At 34.5% G+C, this 22010-nt stretch overlaps 1 protein-coding gene across 1 annotated transcript; it reads left to right on the forward strand.

Annotated features, from left to right (window-relative positions):
* The first annotated feature begins 8447 nt into the window (after window positions 1-8447).
* On the forward strand, window positions 8448-20081 carry LOC133800552 (putative wall-associated receptor kinase-like 16). The gene is made up of 4 exons (XM_062238547.1): window positions 8448-8905; window positions 9461-9634; window positions 11363-11399; window positions 18559-20081. Exons 1-4 carry the CDS (start codon window positions 8479-8481, stop codon window positions 19808-19810), a joined length of 1890 nt encoding a protein of 629 aa, XP_062094531.1. The 5' UTR covers window positions 8448-8478; the 3' UTR covers window positions 19811-20081.
* Window positions 20082-22010: the final 1929 nt, after the last annotated feature.

A 22010-nucleotide genomic window follows, 5' to 3' on the forward strand; every position in this document is an offset into this window, starting at 1 on the left:
TTTTGCGATCTGATAGGGGTGGAGAATATTTGGATATGCAGTTCCAAGATCATTTAACTGAACTTGGGATTTTATCACAACTTACTGCCATAGGTACTCCGCAAAAAAATGGTGTAGCGGAACGCCGAAACAGAACTTTATTGGAAATGGTTAGATGCATGCTTAGTTACTCAACTCTACCAACTTCGTTCTGGGGACATGCAATTGAAACCGCAAATGACATTCTCAATGTCGTGCCGTCAAAATAAATCCCCAAAACACCTTTAGAACGCTGGAATGGTCGTGAACCTAGTTTACGCCATTATAAAATCTGGGGGTGTCCCGCTCACGTCCTGAGGAAAAAGGAGGGAAAGCTAGAACTGCGAACTGAAGTTTGCATGTTTGTTGGCTATCCTAAAGGTACTCGGGGTGGACTTTTCTACAGTCATTCAGAAAAGAAAGTGTTTACTTCTACAAATGCTACTTTTCTGGAAAATGACTATGTCCAGAACTTTAAACCTCGCAGCAAAGTAGTTTTAGAGGAGATGGTTAAAGAATTGACTCCAACCAATGTTCCATCGTCATCAACGCGTGTTGATGATGAAATTCCCACTCTTCATGTACAACCGACGCAAGTCGATTTAAATGAAGAAAGTACCACTGTTCCTGAGCAAACAGTCACGGAGCCTCGTCGTAGTGGGAGGGTTTCTAGAAACCCAGTTCGCTATGGTTTGGATGGTGAAACCAATATGGTTGTTGGTGACACTAGTGATGATGATCCATTGTCTTTCAAACAGGCAATGGCTAGCCCTGAAAAGGAACTATGGCTTGAAGCCATGAAACAGGAAATGGAGTCTATGTACTCAAATTCCGTCTGGGATCTTGTGGAAGCACCTAGTGACTTTAGGGCCATTGGGTGCAAGTGGATCTACAAGAAGAAACGAGGTGTTGATGGAAATATCGAGACTTATAAAGCTCGATTAGTGGCAAAGGGTTATACCCAAAAAGAAGGCGTGGACTATGAGGAAACTTTTAGTCCGGTAGCCATGCTCAAATCCATTCGCATCCTCCTATCCATAGCAGCCGCTCTCGACTATGAGATTTGGCAAATGAACGTCAAGACAACTTTTCTTAATGGAAAGCTTGACGAGGTCATTTATATGGATCAGCCAGAAGGATTTAAAGTATCTGGACAAGAAGGAAAAGTTTGTAAGTTAAATAGGTCCATCTATGGACTTAAGCAAGCTTCTCGTTCCTGGAATCTTAGGTTTGATGAAATAATCAAAACCTATGGCTTTGAACAAAATATTGATGAGCCCTGTGTTTACCAACTAAAGGCAAATCAAATAGTGGTATTCCTGGTTCTTTATGTAGATGACATCTTACTCATTGGAAACAATGTTAAGAAATTATCAGATGTGAAGAATTGGCTGAGCACTCAATTCCAGATGAAGGATTTGGGTGAAGCAAGTTATGTTCTAGGTATCCAGATCATCAGGGATAGAAAGAACAAACTTTTAGCTCTATCTCAAGCAGCTTACATTGGTAAAGTGCTTGAACGTTTCTCAATGACAAATTCCAAGAAAGGGCGTCTACCGTCCCGCCATGGAATTCATCTTTCAAAGAAGCAGTCTCCCCAGACTCCTGAAGAGGAAGATGCAATGAGAAAAGTTCCTTACGCATATGCAGTTGGAAGTCTGATGTATGCCATGTTGTGTACTAGACCAGATATCTGCTATGCAGTGGGAGTAGTGAGCAGGTATCAGTCAAACCCAGGACCGGAACATTGGATAGCAGTTAAGCATATCCTGAAGTATTTGAGACGGACTAGGGATTATATGTTAGTCTACAAGGGTGGTGTTCTAAACCCTGTAGGCTACACCGATTCAGATTTTCAGACTGATGTCGATGACAGAAAGTTTACTTCTGGAATGGTGTTTACTCTTGGGGGTGGAGCTGTGATTTGGAGAAGCGTAAAGCAGTCTGCAATCTTAGATTCCACCATGGAGGCTGAGTACATAGCCGCGTCAGAAGCAGCTAAGGAAATAGTCTGGCTAAAGAAGTTCTATTCGGATCTTGGTGTTATTCCAGAAAGGGATAAACCGCTTGTGTTGTTTTGTGACAATACAGGAGCGATAGCCAACTCAAAAGAACCTCAAAGTCACAAGAGGAGTAAGCATATAGAAAGGAAGTATCACATTATTCGAGAATATGTGGCTAGGGGAGATGTGAAGGTTATGAAGATTGCAACTGAAGACAATCTTGCGGATCCGTTTACAAAGACACTACCAGAAGCTACATTTGATAAGCATATCAAGGAGATGGGATTAGTAGAATTAAGGCATTAGTTTCAATTAGTGCAAGTGGGAGTTTGTTGGGGTTATATGCCCTAATTAAAAACCAAATTCTTTGTAATCTCATTTTTATTATCAATAAAAGAATAGAAATCATTTTTTGACTTGGTCAATCACTTTGCTCACATGTTTTATTTTCATGATTATTTGTTTAATATAAACTTCTATTAAATCCCGAGCATATAGCTAATCTTATTTATAGTGACGTAATCACAGTGGAATATAAATATGATTATATGTTCAAAAATAAGTTAGTCCTAAGATTAGTCAGTGCACCAGATTTACACTGACTTGCCAATCTACGATATGATCTACTTACACATTACAGTGTTATGTTCTTTCCAGAACATTAGCAAAGTAGATAAGATCGGATGTATTTGTTACATCGGACATGACCGATATTGACAGTTGATAAGATAAGTAAACATACCGTTATTATCTATTCTAGTCATATCATATAGTTGACCATAGGTCAATTCAATCTCAATTCTGAGTGGTTAGTATTCTAACTGATTGTATTATTTGAGTTCTTTGACTTGTTCGTTACCAGCTTACCCTACGGACTAGCCCATACTTACATCTTGGGAACTCGGTAGTATAATTGAGTGGGAGTGTTAATCATAGATATGAACATCTATAGCTTCTGATGAAGAAGTGAAACGATGGTTTCCTTTTAGTTTGGTTCAAGGTGTTAAATGATAGAGATCTCATTTCAGTAATTAAATTAGTTTACTGAAATATCATTTACAAGGAACTAAGTGTTTTAAGGATAAAATACAATGAGGGGGTAAAGCGGTATTTTAGTCCTATCTCATTGTAGACCGTCTATAGAGGATTGAGTGAAAATTATGGTTGTAACAATGGATAATTAATAGCGTATCTATATTTGTTATAGAGCGTTCTATAAATTCAAGAGTGCAATTCCAAGTCTATAGTGGAGTCACGAGGAATTAATAAGTTAGTAAATTTATTTGTTAGATTTATGATAACTTATTGGAGCTTGATTTCATAGGCCCATGGTCCCCATTGTACCTTGGATAAAATCATCTAGATAGTCTCAATTAATTGATTTAATCATCAATTAGAATTATCAAAGTTGACCAGGTCAATTTTGGATAGTTTCACAGAGTTGTGTAATTTTGAGAAGAAAAGAGAAATTATGGCAGATTTATTAATTAAGATAAATTGGTATCTAAATTAATAAATAAATTTAAATCAAGGTTCAAATTATAAATAATTAATTTGATAAAGGATTTAAATAATTATTTAATTAATTAAATCAATAGAAAATAATACAGGCCTTGATTTTAAGTCCAATGGGCTTATAATCAAATGAGAAATTTCACGGGCCTATAGCCCATGATAATTTCGACCTAGGGCTTCAAAATGGCTGTTATTTTATTGATTTTTTAATTAAATTAAATGGCCTAATTGAATCTATAAAAGGAGTGCTTATAGAGAAGTCAAAACAAGGGTTTTTGATAAGTCAGATTTTCTGATAGTTTTATATTCTCTCTAAACACAAGTCATTTTCTAAACCACTTTCTTATTTTCTCTTCTTCTCTCTATATCTATCTCATGTGTTGATAATTGCCCACACTAGTCTAGGTGGTTCTAAGGATACATTGGAAGATCGTGAAGAAAATAGAAGATCGGTTCAGTTTCTTGATAATACTCTGCGACAGAAAGGATACAAGAGTTAGAGAAACTGAAGAAAGGACTCTTAATTCCGCTGCATATACTGTAAGTATTCTATTTTTGTTTCTCTTTGAATTCAATTTTAGAAACATGTTTTAGGCTATCTCGTATTAATTTGTTTAATATTAGATATACATGAAAATAAATAAAGATCCTGTATAAGTTTTTTCTAACAAGGGTTGCGTCTTTTTCTGGCCTTGGTTTTTGTTCTGGCCATTTTCTGAGTAGGAGCTGGTGAAGGATTTGGGTTAAGGCGTGAAAATGGAATTTCTAGAATCAGCGTGGACGGATTTCTTTGCCCTTGAGCAGTTGGGCCAAGAGTTCGTCTTCGATAGGTCTTTCTCCCCCCCCCCCCCCCCCCCCCCCGCGCCCACCCAAGGGTCTTGCATGTGAACTGCAAACAGACAATGGAGGAGATAAGACACAATCTGCGAAGTAGTGGGAGGAGCTGGGATAACGTTGCTCGTGCCTAAATAACCAGCAGCATCCTAGTCCTACACTAACTTCAACGTGGGTAGTTTAAAAGGCGGATAGAAACAAAAAGGAAAGAAAAATGTTTTATGAAAAGAACTTTTTCGACTCCTCAAGGACAGGAAAAAAATTCAGTTTTTTTCACCTGGCTTAAAGGTTGAATCTTTCGTCAACCTAATGCCCTAAATCAGAGATTCTATATATCAAGGTGTCGACCTAACCTATACAAGGCATAAAAACGCACTTTTACCTAGCAATAGATGGCTTATACCAAGAAACTTTTAAAACCCTATTCAAGAACGCAGAGGTCACAGAGTATAGAAATAGCATGCATGGCGTAATTAAAAGTTTAAAGAATGAAGTTCTTACCTGGGCGAAAATGGAGATTCTGAGAAAGATGGAAACTTGAATCGGAAGACCTGCGGCAAGACGTCGGACTGGTTTTCGAAGCTCTGAACACTGGTGCAAGTTCTTGAAGATTCTGGCAAAGGTGATGGGTAAAAATTTCTTGAAAGAGAAGAAAGGCCTACTTATAGGGATCGAAGGGACAGCCAAAAGGCGGTAATCATCACTTTCCACTTTTGAAACGTGGGGAAGTGGACAAGCAGTCAGATTGCCTTTTTGGAAACCGAAAAGGCTTGATTAGACATAATTATGTCACGGTTTTCGAAAATGCACGGGGACTGACAGACGTGGGAAGACGAACAATTGTTCCCTTAAGTTTCTTTATTACTGGTCGCACTAAACAAACTTGGGGGGCAAATGTTATCCCAAAAATCAGAAGTGAATGACATGGCAGGAATTAATTGCATGTGGCTGACACCTGGCAAAACCTGTGTTCGACTATCGACCAGGAAGATATTCGGCATTATGCGATCGGTCTCTTCATACGACCAGTCTGGTCGTATGCACGTAATACGCGGAAGAAATCTTAGGCAGTTATGATGGAATCCGAAATTCTCTCTCATGATTTCCTGAGTATCCGATTATTTAGGAAATAATATCTGTAACAAATCAATGTAAATCTTCCCTGAGCTTATAAATAGAAGAAGAGGGCTTAGGGAAGAGGACCCCTTTTTTCTTTTCTCACTTCTAAATCGCTTGAGATTAGAGTTATCATATCAATCATATTGTATTGTTCTTCAGAGGTTGGTGAAACTCATTGAACCATAGTTCTTTGATCACTCCTTTGGATCTCACATCAATAACAATCTAAGTGGACGTAGGTTATTACCAGATCCTGTGGCCGACCCACTATAAAATATCGTGTTCTTATTATTTTCGTCATCATGTTCTTTTCAACGTATTCATCCACATCAAGCGTATTTTGACTCCGTGTCAGTTGCCCAAAATCAGGGTCAACATGAACAATTTGGAGACCAAGGGAGGGAAAGGCAGCATGATTTGAAGCAGTCATTGTAGAGTGTAGATGGCTCCGACGAATGAGTTAGTTTGGGTTTGAATCATGCTCTTGTTTATTTCTTGGTTGGGTTTTTTTTTTCTATGCTTGGTGGGTCTATTTGCCTTCAGAAAAAAAAAATTAATTTACAGGAGTGGAACAAAATACTTTACGAAATGAAGACATTAGCCTTGCTGGAGGTTATTTTGGCCAAAAGCTTCAATAGTTTGCTCCAACAGTAACTCCAACAGTGATTTTATATGTATATATTTTTTCTGAATATAATTGCAAAACTTCATTCCACTATTCTTCCTCCTCCCTTCTATTTTTTCCTTAAGCCGTCTTCCAAAAAAAATATCACATATTTAATCCATTAAAAAATTGGCCCCACCAATTGTACTCATCATTAATACATATCCCAAAAAATCTGAGTAATTTTTTGAAGTAGTCAAATTCATTATTAATTACTAATTTGATAAATATTATTATACACGTCTCCTCACGAAATACCAAGGAAATCTCCTTTATATATATATATTAATATATATCCAACTATATTATCATGACAGTGAAAGCCTTATTAGTACCCATGAGTGGCCAGGATTCTGAGTACTTAACTGGTCGGACCCATTATTTAAGACAATCGGTAAGTACTATGAGTTATTAGTCTCAATATTGTTATAAAGACAGTGATATATTAGAAATGGCATTAATTAGTAATAGAACGTGAATCGTGGGCTTTACTATATTCTTCCTTCTACAATTAATTCTTGGCTCTAAGAATAGTCAAAGTTTTAGGTCTTTCTTTATAAGATTTAAGAAAAATCATAATTGGAGAAAATGAAACTGTTTGAATTGGTCTAAACTTTCTAGCGTGATGTTCCTTCCTCTAAAACTTGTACCTTTCTTTCAACAAATAATCCCAATGTTCACACTGTATAGCAAAGGCAAAGAAATTTATTAATTACAACAAAATGTAAATAAAACATGGGTTTGGATCATGCTATCAGGAATATGACTCAAACAACTAAAATATAACAAGGCATTTTAGATAACAACACAGAACTACAAAATTCATTTCATAGCCAAACCAAATAAACATAACAAAATCAAAAGATTTTATTACATGAAAACTACAATATTTCATAGCAAAACTAGCTAGAAACATATCATCTTTTGTGCCATATATATGACTCTTAAATAAAATATTATCAATTTGAACTTCTAAAACTTGTGTCTATAAAATATAATTACTGAAATAGTTCTCACCATTTTACAAATAATACATGCATTCAAAAAAGAATCTACCATGTTCAAGTAATTAACATGCTGTTCAATTTTATTATTATTTTCCTCTTGATAAACTTCCCTCACAGACTTTTAGCAAAATTTCACCATACAAATTATCAATAATTTTTTAAAATAATAGAACACCAAATTTTTTATCTTTAATTAAAAAACACTTTTAAGTTATTTGAATTTATTATCTTAAAAATTTATTAATATTATTTAATTATTATTTTTTAATATATATCACTTTAAATATTAAAACAAAGTGTTGTATTTTTAGTATTGTTATTTTAAGATGTCCAACACTACATGAGGTGACATCCTAAGATTGGTAAAAATATATTCTCATACTTATTAAATTAAAATGTGTAGGTTATATGCCACATCCTTGGTGCCCGCTAGAAATGTCCCTTAGTAATTCTCTATGTAAATATGCATACATTTGAGTACGTATTTACAACCTTAATTAGACTTAAACTTAATGCCTTAGGTTCATTTTGCATTAATAATAAGTAATTTATAAGTACCCTGAAAGTAACTTTAATAAATCTATAGGAATTAAGTGTGTATATATTCTAACTATCTTATCATGACAGTGAAAGCCTTAGTACCAACGAGTGGCTAGGATTCTAACCCATTATATAAGAAGAAATGTTAAGGGCCACTATTAGTTATCTCACATATTTACATATTTAAATTTAATAAGTATTATAAATTACTGCCGTGTAAGCACCAACACTCTTATATAAAAGTACTACTAGCCATTAGCAACACTCTTATATAAGTACTAAGAGTCATTAGTTGAGCTTGTTAAATTTGTATTTGAGCCAATCGAAACCAATATGGGCTGCTTCCATGTTATATTACTAGTACTGCAACTTGCAGTGATAGCCGCTGCCGAGGCTGATCAAGTCCTTGACGGCTGCCCTGACAGGTGCGGTGATGTTGCGATTCCTTATCCGTTTGGGATCGGCGACAAATGCAACTTAGACGACTCGTTCAACATCACATGCGACCACTCCACAACTCCTCCCAAGGCTTTTCTACGAACAGGTAATATCAACGTTACCGGCATATCAATCTCGGAAGGTGAGCTACAGGTCTTGCAGAACGTAGCCGGTGACTGTTATAATAAGGACGGTACTCGTGATCGGCACAACGGTTCAAGTATCAGCTTGTCCAAGTTCACCGTTTCGTCAAAAAAAAAACAAGTTCACCGTCATTGGCTGCGACACTTACGCGTTTCTTGAAGGCTTCGTAGACGAGAAGAAGTACACGACTGGCTGCATGTCCATATGTGATCGAAATGAAGATGTTATTTACGAGTCTTGTACGGGCGTTGGCTGTTGCCAGATTTCGTCGTTAACTCCCAGACTAAACAATTTCACTATTTCGATCAAGAGCTATGACAATCATACAAAGGTGTGGAATTTTAATCCGTGTAGCTATGCTGTTCTTGCAGAAGAATCCCAATTTAAATTCTCCAACACCAGTTTCAGAGATTTTAAAAGCAAGGAGAGCTTCCCTTTGGTTCTTGATTGGGCTATTGGTGATTTGCCCTGTGAAGAAGCTCAAAAGAAGGGGACACTTGTATGCAATTTGACAAGCAGTGAGTGTTTCAATCCTAGCCTCAGTTCTGGTTCTGGGTCTGGGTACCTCTGCCGATGCTTGCAAGGTTTCCAAGGGAATCCCTACCACCCAAAGGGTTGTCAAGGTAATTTCACTAATATATATAGGACAATTCTTTACATTGTTTTCACTTTAAGTCCTACTGGTAGGGTTCTTAGTGTTCTCGACCTTTGAACAGTTTTCGTCACGATATCTTTTATGACCGTGTATATTGTAGAGTATCGGCATAATTTTTAGAAAATTCTGAATAATTTACTATACCGAAAACTAGATTCAAACATGTTATTGCACGTGTGACTAATTTTTTTTATGCACGTGGAAAATATATTTGAATCTAATTTTTGGTATTGTAAACTATTATGAATTTTCTCAAAATTTGCAAGATGCTCTAAACAGTTACAATATACACCGTCATAAAAAATAATCGCGCCGAAAATTGTTCATTAGTCGATAATATTGAAGAGCTCACCAATATAATTTAAAGTGAAATTCCTATAAAAAAAAATTGTCCTATATATTCAAAGTTGAAATCTTATAAGTATTTTTTTTATTATTATTGTTAAAACAAGAATTATTAGGTAGTTTTCATTGAAAACGAATTTTAGTTTTATTTGACCAAAAAAAAAATATTCCTCATCAGATATTGACGAGTGCAAGGATCCAAATCAGTGCACCAATGGAATTTGCATTAATCTACCTGGGAGCTTTAATTGTTCGTGTCTAAAGGGATATGAACCTGTAAATAAAACAACTTGTGCTAAGGCCAACGCAAGAAATGGACATCGGACAGCCCTCTGCCTCTATATTCCTTTAGGTAGGTATATAATTAAATTATATTTATTAATGAGCATGTGCAATAAATTGTACATAAACTCATTCATTTGTATATATGTAGTGCTTTTTTTTCATAACTCTTATATGGTCATAAGAAAATTTAATCCAAAACTTGAGACTATTTATAAATAAAAATAAATTGTACATTATAATAACTTGTAATATTTTTTGGTCTCACCTTTAGGAAATATGCATCCACATAATAATAATTGACTTAATATTAAATATAATTATATATATACTTTTACATACTAAAAATTCTTGATAAAATTAATTATCAATTTAGACTAGTAAAATAATTTTATATATTTCCATCATTATATAAATATATACAATCTTTATATCATTTTCGTTTTTCTTTCTGTGTTTTACATTGAATTTGACATGTTTTGTTCATTATTATTTAATTTAAATTTAAATATGTTATTTCCAATAATTTATAGGTATAATTCTATTAAATTATAACATTTTTATAATAATAAAATATGTTTTGTTCATAGTAATAAATCATTTTTATTTTCGTACTATCCATTTCTAAAAAAAAAAAAACTTATCAAAAGCTCTTTAATTTTTTTAAGCATAAAATTACATTGATTTAGTCGTTGGGCCGTTAAATGTTTACTTAATGTAATTGTTGATTGAAAAGACTAATGAACATGCATGAATCACTATTACAATTAGGGCCTTTATTAATGAGGAAGAGTTACCACACATGTTGGAGATAATTTACTGCAAACTTTTCATATTTTACATATTTGTTGTTCAGGTAAAAATGTCTGGGTTATAAAAAAATATAGCAAAATTGTAATTATTTATGTTTTTCTAAATAATTAATTAATTAATGACTCCATCGAATTAGCCAAAAAAAAAATTATATAATCCATGCACACATGTATCTATTCATATTTATAAATACTAGATACAAACAACGTGCAATATATACGTTTGAAATAAATATCATATATTTATAAAATTTATTAATTATTTTTATTAAATTTATATTAATGTTATATATATTTTGAAATAAATATCTTATTTTAATAAAACAATTTATTTATTTTTGTTTAAGTTTATGTTTATTCTAGTTTTTAAATTTGGGAGTGACAACAAGATAGTATATATTATATGTTTAATGTAATATTAAATATTATACGTGGATTTTAAATTCAATTTTCTTCCTAGTTTTTTTTTTAAAAAAAAAGAAATTTATTGCTAATTTAGATTATATTATATGTTTAATATGATATTATTATAATAAGTGAGTTTAAGTTTAATTAAATTTTATTTAAGTTATAAAATGTATTATTTTATTATTTTAAAATAATTATTATTGTAAAATATCTGAAAAATATCATATTTTAATTTGTTTAATTATTTATTATTTTAAAATAATTATCACTCTAAAATATCTCAAAAATATCATATTTTAATTTTTTAATTACTTATTTTATTTTATTTAAGTTTAAATGTTTACAAACTACCGTTAAATATAAGAATATTTCGTTAAAATTAATATTAAAAAAATAAAAAACCGAAAAGATATATCAATAAAAGAAAAGGAAACAAGGGACAAGGGCTTATAATAATAAAAGCCCTACTCTTTAGTCACAAATTAAATATATTATGACTCGAAGTAAATTAATCAAACATTTTTGTCAATTTAAACAATATTATTTATTTATTTATTATGATCTTTAAATACATGCAGGCGTAGGCCTAGGACTCTTAACTTTAATGGCAATGATGTTAGAATATTATTTGTTTGGTATATAAAATCAACTAATTGATTTAATATATTAAAGTCAATATTTAATTTATTGACAAAATATTCTAATTAATGGTCAACATTGTTTGTTACCTGATTTTGTTGTTACCCGATTTTTCATATCCCAACTGATTGAGGAAATATCTCAATCTGTGGCAGAGACTCTGATGGTAAGTCTCACTCTATAAATATAGAGTACCGGTCCCCAAGCTCGCTGCTCATTCTGACTTTCAGTAACTCCATCTAAAAGAGTTAGTGAGAGCTTGGAAGTCCGTGTACTCGTTCTAACTTCTGTTCCTTTTCTTTTGTAGATCTAAAGCTAGATCGAGGTTATCAATAGCAATGGCTGGAGGTATACAATATTCGATTCTTTTTGTATATGTTCATTCTATATATTAATTCCGCCTACATGTATATAGGATTGTTCATATGCCCACTTTCATATTATTCTAACATTTGGTATCAGTCGCCAGTCTACATCTCTGCCTTGCTAATTTTATCTGCATGTATATTTATTTGATTTATATATGCCTTCATATTCATATTCATATATATATATATATATACATATATCTTCGGTTTTGGTTGGCCTACATTTAACAAAATTTCTTTTGGTAATTTTATTGTGTTTGTATTGTTTTGTGTTTACATATATGTTATACCTAACATATTTTGGCAATATAAACAAATTATACACATATATTTTTTTATGATTTATAGATGTGCCTATGTCTTCATCTATACACATATATTATATATTCGTGTATATAGTTTTATATATTGTTTGAGGGCCATATTCATAATTTTTATTTTTATTTTTATTTTGATAGAGAGTTTTAATGTCTCATATTTTTTGATTTTTTGTTTCAAAACTAATTTTCCACATAAGTACCATTAGAAATCCTTCAGATTATTTTTTCTAATGATCTATGTTTCCAAATCAAGTTTTGAGAATCCAAAATCAGTTTTGCAACCTTCATGTACCCGGTTATGGCCAAAAACAATTTTGATATTAAATTTCGATTTTTTGTTGTTGTTTAATCAATCTAACGTCATGAATCTCTTTAGACATGAATTTCGAACCAATTTGGACAATAAATTTTATCTTGCCAATTTAATTAAAACATATAATTTTGGTAAATTATATATTTGGAAATTAATTAAAATGTGCACTTACTTGATTTTGGTGTATGGTATATTTCTTTTATTCATGCAATATTAAATAATTGTGCTATTTTAAGAATGTAAGAAATTTTTACAATTAAGTTTGTGCAATTATTTTATTAATTCACGAAATCAGTAAATGATGTTATTGTCTTATTAAGCATGATTTTTTCTACCATTAAGTATATATATGGAATTATTGTATTTTCGTACATATAATTAATTATACTAATTTGTATGATTATTTTGTTCTTATTCATGCAAAATTTATTTTGAGTATAATTATCTTTAATTTTATATGTATGCCTTTATAATTTTAAATACATTATATATATTTCATTATTGTGCTAGATACATTTAGATTATATTCAAAACATTAAGATAGGTTGAATAATATTTAGCACATTAATCTTCATAATTTATTCATAAAATATTCATAAAACATTTAGGATGAATAAAATTATAAATAATTCATAAACAATTTTGTGGTTGACATAAGAACGCATGAAACTGAGACAAATGCTCAAATCTAGAACGGTTTTTAATGATCTTCGGACGACCACACTAGGAGCACTACTCTCTGTGATTGCCTATTATGTTATAACGAAATTGTTCTTAGGTCTTCCTAGAGCCTAAAACATAATGTCTAGTGAACCATATAATTTTACATAATTAGGGAGTAGCCACAACATCTTTAATTATATAAAATTATATATTAATTTGAAAGGATCACATAATGGACAAAATTGTGATTGATTATATAAATATAACAATTTTACCCCACAGGGATTTTATTATATTTATATAATCAATTAGGATAATATATTAAACTAATTTTCTTAATTTACCCACAGGAGTTATGATAATTAATTTAATAGTTTTATCATAAAGTTTAATAAAGATAGAAGTATCAAACCTTACTTTATCCCAAATAATTCGTTTGAATAATCTATCATCCTTTACATCCAATTTTATTAAATTAAAAATTTAGCCCACAGGCAATTTTTGTTTAATAAAATTTCAATCTTCAGCATGTTATACATTGGTAAAACATGACTTCATTAAGCCTCAATCTTCTAAATCTAAGTTTGTAATCCTATTCATGCAGCTTCTTCATCATCCTCTAGTTTTGCTGAAATCCTTACCGAAATTCCTGAGCTTAGGGGTGATAATTTCAAAATCTGGAAGGAACGAGTTCTTCTTCATTTAGGCTGCGCCGACATGGACTACGCAATAAGGAAGGACGAACCTGCTGCAATCACTGCGACTAGCACTGCTGCTCAGATCGCACTATATGAGAAATGGGAGCGGTCCAATCGCCTCAGCATCATGTTCATCATGTCCAAGATCCCTCAGGGAATGCGTGGATCGGTGGAGCAACCTGAGAAAGTCAAAGACTTGATCAAACTGATCGATGAGCAGTTCGACACTTCAGACAAACCACTTTACAACAACCTCATCCACCAGTTCTCATCCACAAAACTCACTGGTGTCAAAGGAGTTAGAGAACATATTTCAAAGATGAGGGACATTTCTGCTCAACTGAAGAAACTCGATGTAGTCATTCCCGAAACCTTCCTGGTCCACTACATCCTTAACCATCTTCCACCTCAATATGGGCCTTTCAAAATTTCCTACAACACACATAAGGACAAATGGAGTATCAATGAACTGATAACCATGTGTGCTCAAGAAGAAGCAAGGCTCCTGCAGGAACAAGGTGAAAGTGCTCACATGGCCACCCAAGGCAAGAAACGCAAACCATCCAAGAAGGACAAGGGGAAAAATAAAGTGCCTCCCCAAGGCGATATAAAGAAGGATTCCATCAAATGTTTCTTCTGCAAAAAGAAGGGATATGCGAAAAAGGAATGCGCCAAGTTCAAGAAATGGATGGACGACAAAGGTAATCCAATTTCATTCGTATGTTATGAATCTAATATGGCTAATGTTAATATTAACACATGGTGGATTGATTCTGGATCGACAATTCACATTTCAAATTCCTTGCAGGGTTTACAAAACCTAAGGAAGCCAGTGGGAAGTGAGCAAATCATCTTATCCGGAAACAAGATGGGCTCACATGTGGAGGCTATAGGAACGGGCCATTTAGTTTTAAGTAGCGGTTTTGTTTTAAAGTTAGAAAAGACATTTTATGTACCAAGTTTCTCTAGAAACTTGATTTCCGTTTCAAGACTTGTACCTTTTGGTTTTTCCTTTACATTTTCAGACAAATCTTTTAATTTATATAATAAATCTGAATGTGTTGGAAATGGTATTTTGTCTGATGGTCTTTACTGCCTTAATTTACAAAACAATACCGCTTATAATACTATGCACGTTCACGCTGGCAATAAAAGATGTGTTATGAATGAGAATTCCTCTACATTATGGCACCGGAGATTGGGACATATCTCTATTGATAGAATTAGAAGGTTAGTAAATGATGGGGTACTCAATACCTTAGATTTTACTGATTTTGATACTTGTGTGGATTGCATTAAGGGAAAGCATACCTCCAAGTCTAAGAAAAGTGGTGTCCATAGGAGTTCTGACCTATTAGAAATCATACATACTGATATATGTAGTCCAGACATGGACTCATATGGTCAGAAATACTTCATCTCTTTCATAGATGATTACTCACGCTACATGTATATCTACTTACTTCATAACAAAAGCGAAGCGTTAGATGTCTTTAAGATATTTAAAGCTGAAGTAGAGAAACAATGCAACAAGCAAATTAAGATAGTGAGATCAGATAGAGGTGGAGAATATTATAGTAGATACACTGAAGATGGACAAGCACCTGGTCCTTTTGCAAAGTTTCTTCAAGAAAATGGGATTGTTGCCCAATATACCATGCCCGGTACACCCGAGCAAAATGGTGTTGCAGAAAGGAGAAACCGAACATTGATGGACATGGTGCGAAGTATGCTTAGCAGCAACCCTAAACTTCCTAAATCCTTGTGGACTGAAGCTCTAAAGACATCCGTGTACATATTAAATCGAGTTCCAACCAAGGCAGTCTCCAAAACTCCTTTTGAATTATGGAAAGGTTGGAAACCGAGTTTGCAACATGTACGCATTTGGGGATGCCCATCTGAAGTTAGGGTATACAATCCACAAGAATAGAAACTGGACCCAAGGACCATAAGTGGATACTTTATTGGTTACGCTGAAAGGTCTAAAGGTTACAAGTTTTATTGTCCATCTCATAGCACTAGGATTGTGGAATCAAGGAATGCAAAATTTCTTGAAAATGCCTTGATTAGTGGGAGTGATCAATCCAAGGACTTAGGTTCTGAGAAAGATCCTTTAGAACCCTCCACCTCAAGAGCAAGATTGATTGTGGTCGATAACACCCCTGCAGTCCAAATGGATGTTGAACCACCACAGCCAATTGTTGAAGATCCACAAGTCAATGATGAAGTTCAAATGGATCAAGTTGTTCAAGAGTTGCCTATAATTGTTGAACAACAAGCTGAACCACCCGCTCCTCAAGAGCCTGCTGGTGTAGCCTTAAGAAGATCCACTAGGACAATAAAATCGGCGATACCTAGTGACTACATTGTGTATTTACAAGAATCTGACTACAATATTGGAGCCGAAAATGATCCAGAAACGTTTTCACATGCTATGAATAGCAAAGAATCGGAACTGTGGTACAATGCCATGAATGAAGAAATGAATTCTATGAAAAGCAACGGAGTCTGGGATCTTGTTGAGTTGCCTAATGGGGCGAGGGCTATTGGGTGTAAATGGGTCTTCAAAACAAAGAAAGACTCATTAGGCAACATTGAGAGACACAAAGCGAGACTCGTTGCTAAGGGATTCACTCAAAAAGAAGGAATTGACTACACGGAGACCTTTTCTCCGGTATCTAAGAAAGATTCCCTCAGAGTTATCCTGGCATTAGTTGCTCATTTCGATTTAGAGCTACAGCAGATGGATGTGAAAACTGCCTTCCTAAATGGTGACCTAGAGGAGGAGGTATACATGAAACAACCAGAAGGATTCTCCTCTAGTAATGGTGAGCATTTGGTGTGCAAGCTTAAGAAGTCCATCTATGGTTTAAAACAAGCGTCCCGCCAATGGTATTTAAAATTCCATGATGTCATCTCTTCTTTTGGATTTGAAGAGAATGTCATGGATCAATGTATATACCAGAAGGTCAGTGGGAGTAAGATTTGTTTTCTTGTTTTATATGTGGACGATATTCTTCTTGCAACCAATGATAAGGGCATGCTACATGAGGTGAAGCAATTTCTCTCAAAGAACTTTGAGATGAAGGATATGGGTGATGCGTCTTATGTCATTGGCATTAAGATCCATCGAGATAGATTCAAAGGTATCTTAGGTCTATCTCAAGAAACCTACATTAACAAAGTTTTAGAGAGATTTCTGATGAAAGATTGTTCACCAAGTGTTGCTCCTATCGTTAAGGGTGATAAATTAAATTTGAGCCAGTGTCCAAAGAATGATTTTGAAAAGGAAGAAATGAAGAAAATCCCATATGCTTCTGCTGTTGGAAGCTTGATGTATGCTCAGGTGTGCACACGACCCGACATTGCCTTTGCTGTCGGAATGCTAGGAAGATTTCAGAGTAACCCGGGATTAGACCACTGGAAAGCTGCAAAGAAAGTTATGAGGTATCTTCAGGGTACTAAGGATTACAAACTCATGTTCAGACGAACCGACAACTTGGAAGTAGTTGGCTACTCAGATTCAGACTTTGCTGGTTGTACTGATTCACGTAAATCAACTTCTGGTTACGTGTTTATGTTTGTCGGTGGAGCTATATCATGGAGGAGTAACAAACAGACCTTGACTGCTACTTCTACTATGGAAGCCGAGTTCGTTTCGTGTTTTGAGGCTACATCGCATGGTGTATGGCTAAAGAGTTTCATTTCAGGCCTTAGAGTTGTAGATTCTATATCTAGGCCATTGAGAATGTTTTGCGACAATTCAGCTGCTGTATTCATGGCTAAGAACAACAAGAGTGGTAGTCGAAGCAAGCACATCGACATCAAGTACTTAGCCGTGAGAGAACGTGTTAAAGAAAATAAAGTGGTCATTCAACACATTAGCATTGAATTGATGATTGCTGATCCTATGACGAAAGGCTTGCCACCTCATAAATTCAAGGATCATGTAGTGAACATGGGACTTGGTTCCCTTATGTAAATTTATTGTACAAACTGAAGTTATTATCAATGTAACTCTTATTTTGATGTTTTCTCATGTTTATGCGCATCTTAATTTTATTTGAGAAAATTTTATCTTCATAGGACCTGAATAAACATAAGGTTTATTCGTTTAAGTACATAGCCACATAAATTACATTGTTATGTAATAAATATATTGTAATACATGGAAGATAATACTCGTCATAAAAAGAGGACCTATCGCCATGATTCATGTGTTTATTATCTAACAGGGATGATCGTCGGGCTTAAGTAATACATTAATTTAAATGCTGACCAAGTGGGAGAATGTTAGAATATTATTTGTTTGGTATATAAAATCAACTAATTGATTTAATATATTAAAGTCAATATTTAATTTATTGACAAAATATTCTAATTAATGGTCAACATTGTTTGTTACCTGATTTTGTTGTTACCCGATTTTTCATATCCCAACTGATTGAGGAAATATCTCAATCTGTGGCAGAGACTCTGATGGTAAGTCTCACTCTATAAATATAGAGTACCGGTCCCCAAGCTCGCTGCTCATTCTGACTTTCAGTAACTCCATCTAAAAGAGTTAGTGAGAGCTTGGAAGTCCGTGTACTCGTTCTAACTTCTGTTCCTTTTCTTTTGTAGATCTAAAGCTAGATCGAGGTTATCAATAGCAATGGCTGGAGGTATACAATATTCGATTCTTTTTGTATATGTTCATTCTATATATTAATTCCGCCTACATGTATATAGGATTGTTCATATGCCCACTTTCATATTATTCTAACAAATGAGTCTAATGATGTATTGGGGAATGAGCAAAAGAAAGTTGACCAAGCTTAAAGAGAAGTTCTTTGAAAAAAATGGTGGATTGATGTTACAACAAAGGCTACTGATGAGTACCGAAAAAGGGCCTGGTGATCAGACTACAACAAAGATTTTTACACAAGAAGAGTTGGAAAGAGCCACAAACAATTATCATGCAAGTAGAATCATTGGGGAAGGAGGTTGTGGAATAGTTTACAAAGGGATATTAGAAAACAACAAGTTTGCTGCAATAAAAAAGTCTAAACTTGGGGCTCATGATCAAGTTATTATGCAAACTGACCGAACTGAACAATTCATCAATGAGGTCATTTTGCTCATGCAAATCAACCATAGAAATGTGGTAAGGCTTTTAGGTTGTTGTTTGGAGACAGAAGTTCCTACGTTAGTTTATGAGTTCATTTCAAATGGAACTCGTTTTCAACATCTCCATAACAAAGGCATAGAAGAACCCTCCTCTTCATCATCACTCTCGTGGGAATTGAGATTAAAAATAGCAACTGAAACTGCCGGAGCTTTGGCATACTTGCATTATGAAACTACTACGCCAATTTTTCATAGAGATGTGAAGACTATGAATATACTTTTAGATGAAAACAACACAGCAAAAGTGTCAGATTTTGGAGCTTCTAGATTAATTCCACAAGGTGATCAAGAACAGATATCAACTTTGGTGCAGGGCACGGTTGGGTACTTGGACCCTGAATACTTGCAGTCAAACCAGTTAACTGGAAAGAGTGATGTGTATAGCTTTGGGGTAGTGTTAGGGGAGTTACTAACAGGAAAGAAAGCTTTTTGGTTTGACAAGTCTAATGATGTTAGCCATATCCTATCCATGTTCCTTCTCTCTTCGAACGAAGATGATCAGCTGCATAATCTCATTGATGATGAAATAATTCTCAACCATGGAAACATGGACATAGTTAAGGGTGTTGCAAAGCTAGCAAAGAGGTGCTTGAAGTTAAAAGGAGAGGAGAGACCTACCATGAAAGAAGTTGCTATGGAACTAGAGGGCCTACGAGCAGCCATGTCAAAGCAGCATCCCTGGGGAGAAGTTGATTCTTCCATAGAAGAAAAGGAATACTTGCTCTCAGAACACCCTACTTTAATCGATGAACCTTATAGTACTACTTTTGATCTTGAATGTGGTTCGACCAGTGGATCAGCTACCTATTATAGTAGTATACAAAACCAAATTCTTCCAAATGATGACGGGAGATAGAGCTCACTTTGAAGTTTGCCTACTTATTATAATTAAGCTTTAGTATAATGATCGATGTCTTGTGTTATAGATATGTAATTAAAAGAGATAATATGCTATAATTAATTAGTACGTAGTACTTAATTGTAGTTTGTGTGATAATTTTAGTGTAATTGTGTGAAGCGTCAATCAAAATAATAATCTTGTATTAAAAGTATTATTTGTTCAGTATTTTGTCACCCGTATATGTTTATATGATCAAATCTGAATAAAAAGTATTACACTTGTATTGCTTCTCTTATTTTATATTTGTTAATAGCCATGACCTATTGTGTCTAAATTAACTAATTGTCTACTTATGTGACGACTAATATTTATTGGAATCGAATGAAACACTATAATAGACAAGACTTTTTAGCAATAATTGTTATTTTTATCATCAATATTTGTTTCGCACCATAAAATGCTAAGGGGTATCACTGGTACCCAACACTACAAGGAGGTGGCATACTGTTATTGGTGGAATCTAATATCGGGTCCCACACTGTAATGACCCAAATTTCCTAATAAGGCTTAGGACCTTGATTATGAGGCCGGGTGGGGTGGGGGGGGGGGGGGGGCATAATTGATTTATTATGCCATTAAATGATTATATGCATGATTATGTGAGTTATATTATTATATGATGATAAATGCATGCATACGGGTCCACTTTTCATTATAAGGGCATTTTGGTAATTTGGCCCGTTGATGGCATATTTGTATATTTTCATGCATGTTGGTGAATTATGAATGAGGCCACATTACAATGTAGATTTGTTCGAGTTATTCAACATGAGACGATCTTTGAATACAAGTTAGCGGGTTGGTCATAACGAGATTAATTTTCGAGCTTGGGGTGAGTCTCGGGGTAAGAAGTTATGCGTGGGAAAGAAAATGGAGAAGAATGATGATGAAAATGATGAGCTCAGTCTTGAATACTGATACTCAAACTAATATATATAGAAGGAGCTAAGTTAGCTCTTGAGAAAGTTGTTACAACGACTCACGTGATTGGATACCAAGACTCATTACACGTAACTGAAAAATAGTAAAGACTCAAGAGCTGTTATAACTAACTTAGCACAAGAAGAAGTTGTTACCCTTGACCTGTATCATCTCTAACACCCCCTCTCAAGGTGCACGTAGCTTGGCGAAGTGTAAGCTTGTCTCTCAACAATTGAAACTGTGATGTGGGTAACGGCTTAGTAAGAATGTCTGCAACTTGGTGTGTAGAAGCTATGTAACGAACATCAAGCTTCTTAGCTAGAACACGGTCTCGAACAAAGTGGATGTCAACTTCGATGTGTTTCGTTCTTGCATGGAACACGGGATTAGATGCTAAAGAGGCTGCACTCACGTTGTCACACCATAGAACAGGACACTTCTTACTGGACAAGTTGAGTTCGCTTAGAAGAGATTCAATCCATATGATTTCAGCAGTAGCAGAAGCAAGATAACGATACTCGGATTCCGTACTGGAACGAGCAATAACTTGTTGTTTCTTAGAGCCCCAGCTGATCAAGTTATCACCAAGAAGAACACAATAACCCGAGGTTGATTTTCTGTCATCTAAACAGCCAGCCCAATCGGCATCTGTGTATGCTTGAATATCAACATTGTTTGTAGGTCTGAAATGTAATCCCAAGTGAGGAGTGCCAACTAGATATCGTAAGACTCTCTTACAAGCTGTCCAATGAAGTGAGGTTGGTGACTTAAGGTACTGACTGAGGCGATTAACAGCAAAGGAAATATCTGGGCGAGTCATTGTGAGATATTGGATGGCCCCTACTATGCTTCGGTATAGAGTGGGATTAGCAAGAGGAACACCTGAGTCAGAGGTGAGTTTGATACTTGGGCACATTGGAGTGGGTTGAGGGGATGAGGCACTCATTTTGGTCTTGTGAAGCAGATCACGTATGTACTTCGTCTGAGTTAAAAAGATCTCATCATCTTGTCTAGTAACTTCAAAGTCGAGAAAATAATGAACTTCACCCAAAACTTTCAAAGCAAAATGCATGTGGAGATCAGTGATCAACTTATGAACCTGAGAAGAATCAGACCCTGTAATCAATATATCATTGACGTAGATAAGTACTAGGAGAAGCTTGCCATTTCGATTAGAGAAAAATAGACTTGTATCCGCACGAGAGTTTGTGAGGCCCCATTGAAGAAGAGATGT

The sequence above is a fragment of the Humulus lupulus genome, chromosome 9, assembly GCF_963169125.1.
Source record: "Humulus lupulus chromosome 9, drHumLupu1.1, whole genome shotgun sequence".
Taxonomy (NCBI): domain Eukaryota; kingdom Viridiplantae; phylum Streptophyta; class Magnoliopsida; order Rosales; family Cannabaceae; genus Humulus; species Humulus lupulus.

Coding starts and splice junctions, on each gene's coding strand:
- LOC133800552 (XM_062238547.1), top strand. CDS start 8,479: ATGTCCATATGTGATCGAAATGAAGATGTTATTTACGAGTCTTGTACG. Junction 8,906..9,460: donor CCACCCAAAGGGTTGTCAAG/GTAATTTCACTA, acceptor ATTCCTCATCAG/ATATTGACGAGTGCAAGGAT. Junction 9,635..11,362: donor CTGCCTCTATATTCCTTTAG/GTAGGTATATAA, acceptor AAATACATGCAG/GCGTAGGCCTAGGACTCTTA.